The sequence below is a fragment of the Phyllostomus discolor genome, chromosome 2, assembly GCF_004126475.2.
Source record: "Phyllostomus discolor isolate MPI-MPIP mPhyDis1 chromosome 2, mPhyDis1.pri.v3, whole genome shotgun sequence".
In the NCBI taxonomy this organism is placed as follows: Eukaryota; Metazoa; Chordata; class Mammalia; order Chiroptera; family Phyllostomidae; genus Phyllostomus; species Phyllostomus discolor.
The window spans coordinates 165,470,623-165,484,754 of NC_040904.2; the positions used below are offsets into that span (position 1 = coordinate 165,470,623).

Genomic DNA, 14,132 nt, shown 5'->3' on the forward strand with positions numbered 1-14,132 from the left:
TGAGTATTAGTTAATACTGTAAGGACAATGAACTGGAATGTAGGAAAACAGTAGGTGTTTGTAGAATAGTATGATTTGTTGCTGTGGGGAGTTAGAAATTTAGATGACAGTGATACTATGCTTTGTAAAGGGATCTTACCTACAACTTGTTTATTGCTATATCCTGCTACCTACAGTAAGTAGGGCCTGGCCTGGAACACCATAGGTGCTCAAAGACTATTTGCTAAATCAATAGAAAAAATAAAAAGGTTTAGAAGGGATTTACTGATTCAATGTCAAGCTCAGTGTTTTTCCCTTGTGGAGGTCATGGAACAACTCCTTTGCCCTAACTAGTCACTTTCGAAGATGGCTGACTGAAGGCCTCTGTCAAATCAGGTCTTGGTGGAGAAAAGCAGTCATTGTAGATGACATAGAGATCAAACACATTACCTTGACTTATTAAGACACAGCACTCTAATTAAGGTCACCAACCTCTTCCTCCCAGTTCTGATTTAATTGGGATATGGCCTGGAAGGGATATTTAAAACCTTCCCTGGTGATTCTTGATACGCAGTGCAGCCACAGTTGAGAATCACTGGTGTTTACATGTCTCCCATACAAACCTGACTCCTTTAATTTAGTAAAGCAATCTGTAGGTACAAAAGATGACTCGAAAGCTATTTTATTTCCAAATATTTGCTGACTTAAAAAGCAGGATTTGGATTGCAGTTTTTAAGGCAGACTTTGGTATGAATATGTTGGCTGTTAGGTTTTGCAGAACTGTTTGTTGCTTTGCAGTGGAGAGTTAGGTACATATGAGTTTATAAATGAGAGAGTCAAAAGGGACCCAGTAAGGGTGGGTTGGAGGAAGAGTCACTTTTCTATTTGAGTACCGTCTGTGTTTACTCTCTGTGTGAGTCTCTGTGAGTATTTGTTTAGTTATTTATTAAAGTAGATAATATCCCTGTTTTTAAGTAGCTGAGTTACAGTCTGATACGGAAGGCTTGTCTTTTACTGTGTTAGTTTTTGAAATACTGGTAAATGGACTGTAAATAAACTTGATCAAATTTATTGCAAAGTTCTAAGAGAAAAACTAGAATAGTGTTTTTCAAACTGCAGATTGTGGGCGACATTTAAAAAATTTAAATAGAAAATACAAAAATTAATAAGTATTGTTTTGTTTTGTTTTAAGATTTTATTCATTTATTTTTAGAGAGGGAAGGGAGGAAGATAGAGAGAGAGAGAGAAACATCAATGTGCGGTTGCTGGGGGTCATGGCCTGCAACCCAGGCATGTGCCCTGACTGGGAATTGAACCTGCAACACTTTGGTTCGCAGCCAGGGCCTATAAGTATTGTTTTTGAAACTAGTTCCAGTTTTGTAGACACATATATATGTATCTTCTGGGCCTTAATGTAAAAATGATTTAATTAGCCCTGGCTGGTGTGGCTCAGTGAATTGAGCGCCAGACAGTGAACCAGGGGGTCACCAGTTCGATTCCCAGGCAGGGATTCCCAGGCAGGGCACATGCCTGGGTTGTGGGCCAGGTCCCTGGTGGGGGATGTTTGGGAGGCAACCACACACTGATGTTTCTCTCCCTCTCTTTCTCCCTCCCTTCCCCTCTCTAAAAATAAATAAAATCTTTTTAAAAATGACTTAATTAATGTGAATGGTATCCAGAGTTTGAAAGCCATAGGACCAGATCATTGAGAAGGTGGAGGAGAGAGGCGGCCGTCTTCACAGGTCAGGCTGATCATTGTGCGCGTCTTGTCTTCTTACACATATTTCTGTTGGTTTATTCTTTGAATCTGGCCACATAGTTCAAATTCTTTACTACTATTTCTATACCTGAAGAGTGAAAATAAGTATGCTTTATTGGCAATGTAGTTTTTGTAGCATCAGTTGCTGTTTTAAAAGGTAATATAAGTAAAGCAGTTCTGTGCTTTGTTGTTTATTTTTCCTTAAGTGCCATACTATGGCTTTTGGAATGTACCCTTTTGGGTTTTTTCTTTGTGTGAGGAATTTAATATCTTTCTTTATGTATTCAGCACTACTATTACATGTGGTTGTAAAGAATTCTTTAGAAACATTGGAACAGGGGCCTACTCCTCTATTTTATAACTTAACAAACCACCACTAAAATGTAGTGGCTTGAAACAACAATTTATGACTTCTCAGGAGCCCATGGATTGATTGTGCAGATTTGCTTTATGTGAGACATTCAAGATGGCTCACTTGCCCAACTTGCATCTGTCTGTCTCTTTGCATATACCTCAGGCCTCTCCCTTTTCACTATCTGCTCCAGGTGGTCTCCCCAGCACAGTAGCCAGACTTCTCACCTTGGAGGTCAGGGTTCCCCAAACAAAGTGCAAGCTGACAGTCCTTAAAGATTAGTTTCCAGGTCAGACCTAGCACACTGGTATTTCCTTCAGATTGTGTTTGTTAAAAGCAGTTTACCAGTCCAGATTCACCAGATTCACTGTGGAAGGAGGGCCACATAAAGGTGTGACTACGCGGAGATGCTGATCGTCCTTGGCCCTCTTTGGAGATTAGCTACTAAAGGAACATTTAGCAGCCGACTTATGAAATCTCATGCAATTTTTCTGGTACATAAAACTGAAGACTGTATTTGGATTGTCTAGATTTATTTATTTTCATTTCTTTCCAAGCTCTGTTTCACCATTTGTCCTGTTACACTTAGATAGGAATTGTCTAGCAACTATTTAGCTGTAGGTTAGGCATAAATGAAAAAGAATTTAGTGAATATAAATTGGTTAGGGAGAAGTGTGTATAGAATGGGAAAGAGATGATGCAATAAACTTTGTGTTAAACAATTAGTAAGAACTAAAAAGAGGCATCAGTTATTCACCACTGCTGAAATATCGAAGACCAAAGGAAAGAAAAAATAAAGAGTTCCCTGGGCAATGTGGCTCAGTTGGTTGGAGCATCATCCCGTAAACTGAAAGGTCCCGAGTTCGATTCTGGTCAGGGCACAGGCCTAGGTTGTGGGTTTGGTCCCCAGTTTGATGTTTTTCACATCGGTATACATCTCCCTCCTTAACCCTCTCTCTAAAATCAGTAAGCATGTCCTCAAGTGAGGATAAAAAATAAAACTAAAACAAAAGAGGAAAAAGGAAAATAAATTTGTATATTTTTAAATATTTTATTTATTTCAATTTTAGAGAGAGGGGAAGGGAGGGAGAAAGAGAAGGAGAGAAATATCAATGTGTGGTTGCCTCTCACATGGCTCCCACTGGGAACCTGGCCACAACCCAGGCATGTGCCCTGACTGGGAATCAAACCGGCAACCCCTTGGTCTGCAGTCTGCACTCAATCCACTTAGCTATACCAGCCAGGGTGGAAAATAAATTTATTTAAGAAATCGTATGTGATTTTTAGTACTTAGAGTGGTATCTGGCACCAGTAGGCACTCAATAAATATTTGAATGAATGATGGAAGCTTTTTTAAAAAATCCTCATCTGAGGAAATGCTTATTGATTTTTTTAGAGGTAGAGATGGGAGAGAGGGAGGGAAACATCAATGTGAGAGAGAAATATCCATTGGTTGTCTCTTGCATGCTCCCAAGTGGGGACCTGGCCTGCAACCCAGGCATTTGCCCTGACTGGGAATCAAACCCATGACCTTTCGGTTTATGGGATGATGCCCAACCCACTGAGACACACCAGGCTGTGTGAGGACATTTTAAAGAGGCCAGCTCTCTCAACCCTGAACTGGTCATTGACTCTCTTTATAGAGTAGATCTAACAAGATTTCTTTGCTTCAGATAAACACTCTTCATTTCCTTCATTTAACTCTTCAAATGGCATGATGTTAGGTCCCCTCAATTCTTATTTCTCTCTTAGATTTTTAAAGTCCTCTTTTTTAAAGTTCTGTATTCAGAACTAAGAACAGTACTCAAGTGTTGTCTGATTTGCAAAGAGATGAATGTCGTTTCCATCATCAGACTTTGTTTTTAATGAAACTTGATATCAGCATTTTTGGCAGCCATAGTACACTGTTTGTCTCATTAATATAGATGTTTTCTTAAAGCCCTAGTCTTTCTCATGTATATTGGACCATTTTGTTGTTTTTAGTTCTAAGTGAATAGCTTAATATTTATCCTTATTAAATCTTATCCCATTAGATATAGCTTCCTGTTCCAGCCAATTAGAATTATAGTGGTGCCTTGCTACACGTTAATTCATTCCAGAACTGACGGGTGCCAAGACCAATGAGTGCTGAATGATGAAGCATTTCTCTTGCAGGAGTTGTGACTCATACAAGTTCTAGCAAGTGTGGCAAGTCCTGAGCAAGCACTAAGTGCTGAAACGTTTTTTATTCATCAGAATACAGCGAATACAGGGTTTGATGAGTTCTAAAGCCAACAACCACCAAGGTATGACTCTACCGTAAAAGTTGATTCTTTTGCCCTGGCTGGTGTGACTCAGTTGTCCTGCAAACCAAAAGGTGGCTGGTCAATTCCCAGTCAGGGCACATGCCTGGGTTGCAGGCCAGTCCCCACTTGGGGGCGTGCATAGGCAACCAATTGCACACTGATGTCTCTCTCCCTCCCTCTCTCTAAAAATAAATTAATTAATTAAAAAAGTTATTCTCTCATATAGGGTATTAGCTTTTCTATCCCAGATTCCTGTGATTTGCATATTTGATCATCATCCTGTTCAGTGTCCTCAAGTCATTTATTTGTGAATAATATTACAGAGGACGAGTCTCTCTAGAGTCCTGTGGCATACCTAAATCATCTAGACTTACCTGTATTCTTTAGGTACAGTTGTATATCTGTAAAGCCACTTAACTGTAGCAAGATTCATGTGTTTTCACCTTGAACAGGGGTATCAAAGACTTTATTTTATACATTGCTAAAATCCAGAAATGCTGATGTTTCCAGCATTCCCTGATCAAATCATATAAAAAAAGGAAAATGAGTTAGTTTGGCTATGTCTCCTAGTGATCCCTGATGCCCTGCGTAACAACTCAAACACTATTCTTTTATTTTTATTTATTTTTTTACCAAACTATTCTTTTAATAACTTGTTGTAAGTCTTGCCCAGGTTTCATGTCAGATCACTCTAGTGTAAGGTATGGAGAACATGTGCTCCTCATTTTGAAAATTGCTACTGCACACATAAAAAGCTGATGTGACTTTGGCATTTTCAGAATCATGAAATGTGTCTTAGTTTACAGAGTGCCATCATGGGTCTCAGCTGTACATTCTTTAATTGTGGTACACAATTTCATCCAGGTGTATGTATTTCATTCCTTCACTTTTTGATAGTCTCCTTATTTATCTTGGACGTTAATCTAGTTTCCCCATATTTGGTCTTCTCTTTCTACTTTCAAAATAGTTTTTCTGTACAGGAAAGATAGAAGAAAGACAGACATACAGGAATTGAGATGTTCTTCTGTCTCTGCTCATATTAGTTAGTGATACGCCATTTACATCAAAGAGTGGAACTGTGCCTCCCTTACCTGTTTGCAAGTCTCAGCACATTCTGGGCTTCGGCTCAGGCTTGCTGCTTCTGTGTATCAGTGCCACATTTAAAAAATAGTTTCTTTCCTCTTGTATGTACTTTTCTTGTGCATATCCTTCTAATTCTGAGTTAATGGGTGAGCTTTTCATCCAGTCTTTCTAGATACTTCCACTCGTCTCCCCCCTCCTTGTCTGATAATGTGAAATTGGCAGGACTTCATTTTTGACAATCTTAATCTTTTTGTGTTCCCCTTTAGCACCTCACACCCTTGGGCTTGGGTCTGTCTTCACTGTGTGAAGCCTGTTCTTTAAGAGTCTAGGAATCACATCTGATGTGTTCCTTGTTCTTCTTCCTTGTCTATTTGGCTTGGTTGGTTTCTTTTGAGGCTCCCACCACTTCCTCTTTTCTGATGAGTTTCTTCTTGGTCACATTAGGTTTAAAATATAATTCTACTCATTTCTTACTCCTTCTGGGTGAATAGAATAATTAGCAAGGCAATTAGCAAGGCTGGCTGCTTCTTAGTTGAATGAGATTTTTCATTAGATGTTCAGATAGCAGGAATCTTTTTTATCACATTGAGACAGAAGGCTTCTAACAAGAAAGTAAGACAACTTCACCATTACTCGGCAATCAGGACATCTCACCCGCTTCATGTTAAAACTTGCAGAGCCATCTCCTCTCTTTGCCAGGTCTTCTCCCTGATCTGCTCACAAATCCAAGGAAATCAGTCTGCTTTTCTCTCCTCTTTAACTGGTGTTATGACCAGTCATTTACTGGATATTTTTTTCTTCTGAAGCTGACCTCAGAGTAGGGTGTAGTCTCTTCAGTTATTGCCCATTTATGCTTATAACATAGGGATATTGTCATGGTTTTCAAATTTTTTTGTTTTTGTCACAATGGAGTCTAAATGAGGGTTATAAATAGGGAAGTTAGAAGCTAATGGCATCTTATTGTCCCGTGTTAGTTTCTGATTTCTTTAGATGCTGTAGATACCTGTCTCCTTGCTTCTCTTACTCAAGATAGAGCTCATCAAACCTCTCCCTCTCTGTGATCTAGGCTTCTTTCTGGAAAAGGGCATTCAATAGCTTGTAGACCTGAGGGAGAAGGTTAAACTATAGTTGTGAATTGATAGAGATCATTCAGAGGCTGCCTTATATCAAAAGGGTACCATATTTTGCCATGTGTAATGTGCACTTTTGCCCAATTTCTTGAGGGAAAAATAAGGATGCACATTATACATGGGTAGTACTAATCCTGTATCTATATAAATGCTTTATTTTTTAGCAATTTTTAAATTTATTTTTTAATTTTAAAGATTTTATTTATATTTAAAGAGAGGGGAAGGGAGGGAAAAAGAGAGGGAGTGAAACATCAGTGTGTAGTTGCCTCTCGAGAGCCCCCTACTGGGGACCTGGCCCGCAACCCAGCATGTGCCCTGACTGAGAATTGAACCTGCAATGCTTTGGTTCACAGATTGCGCTCAATCCACTGGGCTACACCAGCCAGGGCTCTATATGAGTGTTTTAAATTCTTTCATTTATGCTTATGCATTAAAGGCATAACTCTAGAAAGCAATAACGATATCTGCATACAAAGTAATACCCCAGAATATGATAGTTAATTTTGTTGAACTTAATATGAACTTGCAGCAAAAGCATTTTCAGCCAACAATTCAACTAAATTAAATGAAGACCTGGCTGGTGTAGCTCAGTGGATTGAGTGCGGGCTGCGAACCAAAGTGTTGCAGGTTCAATTCCCAGTCAGGGCACATTCCTGGGTTGCAGGCCATGGTCCCCAGCAACCACACATTGATGTTTCTCTCTCTCTCTCTTTCTCCCTCCCTTCCCTCTCTAAAAATAAATAAATAAAATCTTTAAAAAAAATTAAATGAAGAGTGACGTATTGTTTATCCACGGAGTAAGATAGATTCTTGTACCTTGTATCTGTTCTTATGTTTTGTAATTATTTTTTACATAAAATTTCTTGTACCAGATGTTCAAAAATAAATGCTAAAATTCCTTTATAATACAGAAAAGTATCTGTAAATAAATAAATAATTGAATTAAAAATTAAGACAAAATTTTTTTCCTCAAAGTTTGGGCCAAAAATGTGGGTGCACATTATACACTGCAAAATATGGTAATTTATACTTCAGGGGACCACAAAGCAGCTCTTCAGAGAATCCCAGTTATATATAGGGTAGATCACTTCTGATACTGTTATGCCTCCACTCTCAGGTGTTGATTTCTATTTAGCAATGCCTATTTTAAGAATATACTCAACTTACTATTTTTAACAGGTAAGCTTTCCATATCCTTGTCTTTGATCAGAGATACTATGAGATGTTGAGAATTCTAAAATGATCACAATGTATTAGGGCTGAGTATTTGGGAGAATGGAAACCATCAAACATACAAATCCTACCAAAAGTATTTACTAAACACAGAAAAGAGAAATTCCTTCAAATAGCTTATGTTTTATTGAGTGAATTAAATACATTAAGCAATTAGAGAATATAATAAAATGCCAGATTACACATTGGTGGCAACTACTGAGAGTCCACCAGAGTGAGTTTTCTCAGCCTGCACTCAACTTACCTCTGGATGGAGCAGACTTTTCTGTATTTCCAAAATTGTTTCTGGTTGAATTTGTTACTGTTTTGGTATAAGCAGGGGCCTAGAACAGTAGGTACCAGTGACCTTTAGCCTCCATCTCTAGGAATATGGGACTGAGTGGTATTTTGTTCCCACAGCAGAGTAAAAGAAATTCAGTGTACCAAGAACATGAGTAATTCAGATATATTTGAGGTCTTTAGATCTTAGAGTCTCTGGTGAGAAAATACAGTTTTGTGTGTTTGGTTTAGCTATGCTATTCAGAGTTACTTTTAGGGGTAATTTTAGAATCAATTTTAGAATTCCAGCCTCAAATTATAGTCTTTTCCTTAGTCATGAGGGGTTAGGTGTAATGCCACATTTTATTGAAAAGACTAGGAACTGTTGCTATATATTAACCTGGCTAGGCGCCGAAATTTGAGAAGGAAAAAAAACACCCTACATTCCTAAAGGTTGAGCTGTTGCTATGTTGCGAAATCCGATTTGCTTTGATTCCTGGTAATCTTCACTAATCCTTCAAGGAATCATCAGATGTGATACATTTAAGAATGGAATAGTAACAAAGTCTCCCAAAGACTAATGTCTTTTGTTACACTGTAGCAAAAGGGGGGTGTGCGCGTGCGTTCTCACTGTCACTCTTTCTAAATATCTGATAACCGCCAGTGCTGCTAAGCAACTACCAGGTGGGTAAGGATTTGGAGAGTCTGCTGGACAAAGGGATGATTCACGCCCTGGGTAGGACAGAGCAGAACAGAAATCTGCATGAGATTTCATCATACTACTCAGAATGGTGTGCAACTTAAAACTTAAGAATTGTTTATGTCTCCAATTTTCCATTTAATATTTTCAGACTGCAGGTGACCCAAACCATGGGGGAAACCGTGAATAAGGGGGGGACTGTTCTATGAAGATACTGTAGTTGGATAGAAATAAAAAACAATCTGACAGTAATCAGAGAGGAGGAGGGAGAGGGATAATAGGGGTAATGGGGGGGGCATGGAGGAACATGTTTGAAGGACACATGGACAAAGCCAAAGGTGGTGGGTTTGAGAGTGGGAGGCAGGAATGGGTGGGGCAGGGGGGACATGGTGGGGAGAAAATGGAGACAAATGTACTTGAACAACAATAAAGAACTTAATTTTTAAAAAAAGATACTGTAGTCGGTACCTTTCTGAGAACAAGTATATTACTGAGTGTCCTAAATTGAGATTTTGGAACTCTACATACAATTTTCAGAGCCCTTCTAGGGATACTTACGTTTCCTAGAAATGCAGTTTTCAGGCACTTAGGTAGTTTTCATAGTGAGTATCTGTCTTTGCTCACAGTGTTATTGTCAGGGGGATGTCATAGGAGGTAATCTAAACTGAATGGTTGGGAAGAAACCCCACAAAGTGAGTAGTGTTTATGGTTTTACAAAGCAAATTGCAGTTAAATTTCTTCAATAATAAATCTGTTCTTGCGCCTTTGTCAGATGTTAATGAGAGTCATTTATTTGTTTTATTTCAGTGATGTCCTCGCACTGCCCATTTTTAAGCAAGAAGAGTCAAGTTTGCCTCCTGATAATGAGAATAAAATCCTGCCTTTTCAGTATGTGCTGTGTGCTGCCACCTCTCCGGCAGTGAAGCTCCACGACGAAACCCTGACCTATCTCAACCAAGGTTAGGTGCCTCCTGTGCCTTCGTCCAGTGCAGCCCTGCTGGGTCCATGACGTTTAATCGGGCACACTCCATGTAAAAGCGCATCTCTCTAGTGTGACCTGTCAGAGTCACTGGCTTGCTTCAGATATTTGAGTTTTAATGTCATATGTGATATACACCATATTCCTGGCTTCTTTTGTCTTCCTGCCCATTTTCCGTTCCCATCTCCCTCTTTTTGTCCAGTCATGTTCCCTGGTTACTGTCGGAGAAGTACTACCCTACCCAGCATTCTTGCTTATCAGTTGTGTGGCTTTGGACATGCTACTTAACCTCTTCATGTTTCAGTTTCCTTATCTGTAAAAATGAGATTGATAATACCTCAGAGAGTTGTATCAATTAACTGGTATAATGTATGAAAACACCTAGCACTATGCCTAGCATGTAGTAAAGGATTATAGTTGTCCTTATCAATACTAATAATATTATACCCTTGTATATTTAATAAACTAAATTTTATTCTTTCTTTTTTTTTTTCTTGCCTGTAAGGCAGTTTATGAATACTCCTCCTGTATTTAACAACTATCTGTCATACCTCCATAAAGAAGATATTGTGGGTGTATACAAACTTTCCTGAGATTCGGTCTCTCCTCTTCTAAGGTAGACAGGGTTTTCACTAAGTTTTACTCTATCCTTAAGTGATTTGAAAAACCCTTTCTACAATGTATCACTTCTAGGTGATGTAGGTGACGTAGCAGAAATGACAGCAGCTGACACACATTGAGCCATCGAGTGCCGGGCATTGTTTTATATGCGTTACATGTATTCAGGCATTTATTCCTCTTATAGCCCTATGAGATGGGCTACTAAATCTTGTTCTCATTTTGTGGATGAGGCAACTGAGGCAAAGATTAACAAACTTGAAAAGGTCACACAATGGAAGAACTGGGTTTTATAAAATATTTTATTTATTTTACTTTTACTTTTTACATTATTCATTTACTGTTAGACGGAAGGGAAGGTGGGGAGAAAGAAAGGGAGAAGGCCTGTGCCCTGACTGGGAATCAAACTGGCGATCTTGTGGTTAGCAGACCAGCACTCAGTCCACTGAACCACACCAGCCAGTGCAGAACTGGGTTTTAAATGCAAGGAGTAGGTTGGCTTCCCGCTACATTGAATTACTGAGGAAAAGGATCAGGGCTAATGTATGACGTCTGTCTGGAAAAAAAATCCAGCCATTAATAATATAACGAGAATGGTTTGTGTGGCATCAACGTAACCTGGCAGCCAAGGAGAGTGGACTGGAATGTGCATGTGTGAACAGTGATTTCACTGTACTAGTCAGTGGGGGTGGTAGACACCATTGAGTGAGCATGTGTACTGTGTGGCTGTCACATTCAAAATGAGCAAGTAGAGCAACAAAGCTGCATCAGATTTTGTGTTAAGCTTGAGCATTCCTCTGCGGAAACTATTCAGATGATTCAGAAGGCCGCAGCTGTGGGCAACTGGTGATTGGCAGCTTCATCACAACAGCATACCCGCTCATGCATCATGTCACATGCAGAGTTTTTAAACAAAGCATCAGATCACCCAGGTGACTCAGCGTCCCCCTACAGCCAGATTTGTTGCCTTCCAAAGTTTGGCTTTTCCCAAAACTAGAATCATTTCTGAAAGGGAAGAGATTTCAGACCCTTGATGAAATTCAGGCAAATATGATGGGGCAGCTGATGGCAATTAGGAGAGTTGTATGAGGTCCCAAGGTGCCTACTTTGAAGGGAACTGAGGTGTCATTGTCCTATGTACAATGTTTCTTGTATCTTCTTCAGTAAATGTCTTTATATTTCATATTACATGGCTGGTGCCTTCTGGACAGACCTCGTATACTTTTATCCCACACAGAATCTAACATCACTTTCAAAGCTCCAAAAAGATAAACTGCCTTTTTATGGGGTAGGTGTGTGGAGAAAGAAGAATCTTTATTCATTCAGTAACTCCAAGTCACGATTCTGTCTGAAAGATGAATACGTCCCATGGCACTGCAAGGACAGTGGTGTACATACATATCTGTGCTTGGACCATTTTCTAGCTGCCCCAACTCCAAGCTGATTCTAGACATGTGTGTCGCCTCTGGGCGCCTCAGTCTGCCTGCAGGTAAATCGTTGGGGGAGGGGAAGCATGCCACAGCCTGTGGTGTCATGGGAGTAAGGGGTTTCTCATCTTACTCCTCTGACAGCACACAGGTTCCAGTCTCCCCTGGGTGTCCTTGGGCCCACCGCACACCTTCCCTTCCCCTGAGCTGCCTGCCGGTGTCTGAAGCTTGGGTGCACCTGCTAGTTCTTCCCCCCCGACCCCCAGGACTCACACCCCTCAGCCTGCCAGCCCATCTGACAGAGCACAGTGGCCCCATACCCAGAATCCTCAGAGAACATTGCTCTCATAAAATTCAACTCGCTGCCGCCACAACAACCCACACAGAAACTTTCCTCCCAAATGAAATTTTCCTTTCTGAATTTTGAAAGTTAATTATGATGAATATAATACATGATTACTTTTTCTTCTAGGACAGTCTTATGAAATCCGAATGCTAGACAATAGGAAACTTGGAGAACTTCCAGAAATTAATGGCAAGTTGGTGAAGGTAAAACTTATCACTATGTTTCAGGATAGTCTCCTGGCTCAGTGAAATTTTTTTTGTATGGTATAAAGTAAACTTCTTGAGATCTTTACAGAAGTACCAGTGTGTTTTTGGGTACCTGGTCTAGTAGTAAGGAAAACAGAAGCTAGTGTGGATGAGTAGCAGTTTTCTTTGTCTAGACTGATGGTAATGAACTCTCAGTACAGTTGGGACAGAGGAGTTGTCAGCAGCTATAAAAGGTGGTAAGAAGGATATTAACAGGCACCTCCGCAAAGAGTAACAAAAGGCAAGTTGATAGAAACAACCTCTGCTTACTCTCAATGTTTACAGCTTATATCAGGGGTGTCAAACTCATTTTCACCGGGGGCCACATCAGCCTCATGGTTGCCTTCAAAGAGCAGACATAATTTTAGGACTGTTTAAATGTAACTACTCCTTAACTGTTTAGGAGTTGAAATTACATCCGGCCCTTTGAAGGTAACCGCGAGGCTGACGTGGGCCCTGGTGAAGATGAGTTTGACACCCCTGGTTTGTATGGGGGGTTGGCGAGCAGAGGACTCGGTGGGGTTTCATGTCCATCTGAAGAGCCAAGCTGACTGTCAACTGCATGGTAACAGTAGGGGCATGCAGACATGCCCCAGTAGGGGTCCTTTGTGTCTGGTTACCATCAGGACTGATGTTTCAGCCAAACATGGTACCAGCCAAACGATAAAGATTATATCTGGGAAATTATAAAATTTACCTTAAAATAGAGCTTGGTATGGTATGGGTTTCAGAGTGAAATAGGTAATCAGTTGCTTAGAGCATTTTCCTGATACTCAAGGTTGTGGGTTCAATCCTCGGTCAGGGCACATACAAGAAACAACCAATGAGTGCATAAATAAGGGGAACAACTAATCAGTGTTTCTGTCTCTTTCTCTCCCTCTCTCCCTCCCTCCCTCTCAAATCAATAAAAATAAGTAAATAAATAATAGAGTGAAATAGGTCTTAAACAATTTTAGGTGTATCTAGAAACCAACCGGGGGTGACTACTGCAATTTTTTGTTTATCAACATTGATTTTTAAGGGATTCTATTATCATTCGGTTTTGTTGCTTGCTTTTAGAGTATATTCCGTGTAGTGTTCCATGACAGACGGCTACAGTACACCGAACACCAGCAACTAGAGGGCTGGAGGTGGAACCGACCTGGAGATAGGATTCTTGACATAGGTGAGTTACGGGAACCTGCTGCCTAGGCAATGTCTGAGAATTGATGTTCTTTACTTGACGTTTACCTTGGTTCATAATGCTTCACGGGCTCAGTTAGCATGTATTGGCAGTGGCTGTTGCCTAGGTATAAAAAAATTACTGGTATGGTGATACCAAAAGTTGGCAAGTATGAACACTTTGTTCTCATAACAGTCATATCTGTTACTTCTGGGTGATTTTTAAAAAAAAATTTAGGTGTGGTAAAATATACATAACGTTTTAACTATTTTTAATAAGTTAAATAATCTAGTATTTATCTTTTTGTGATTAGCTTATTTCATTTAGTATAATCCTCAAGGTTTGTTTATGTAATTGTATGAGTCAGAATTTCCTTTTTATGACTGAATAATATTCCATTGTGTATAGATACCGCATTTTGTTTTCCCGTTCACCCCTCAGTGGCTGCCTAGGTCGATTCCACCTTTTGGCTATGGCGAATGAATAATGCTACTGTGAACATGGATGTACAAGTACTTATTTCAGTCTCTGCTTTCAGTTTTTTTAGTAACCACCATACGGTTTGTCCACAGTGGC

At 39.8% G+C, this 14,132-nt stretch overlaps 1 protein-coding gene across 3 annotated transcripts in view; it reads left to right on the forward strand.

Moving 5' to 3' along the window:
* The window catches only part of TFCP2 (transcription factor CP2), a 47,676-nt gene that overhangs the window by 13,078 nt on the left and 20,466 nt on the right, over positions 1–14,132 (forward strand). For all 3 annotated transcript variants that reach the window (XM_028532428.2, XM_036019023.1, XM_036019024.1), the window contains 3 exons: positions 9,587–9,738; positions 12,276–12,352; positions 13,454–13,559. In XM_028532428.2, the coding sequence (XP_028388229.1) occupies positions 9,587–9,738; positions 12,276–12,352; positions 13,454–13,559 (335 nt within the window). The remainder of the gene's footprint in view (positions 1–9,586; positions 9,739–12,275; positions 12,353–13,453; positions 13,560–14,132) is intronic.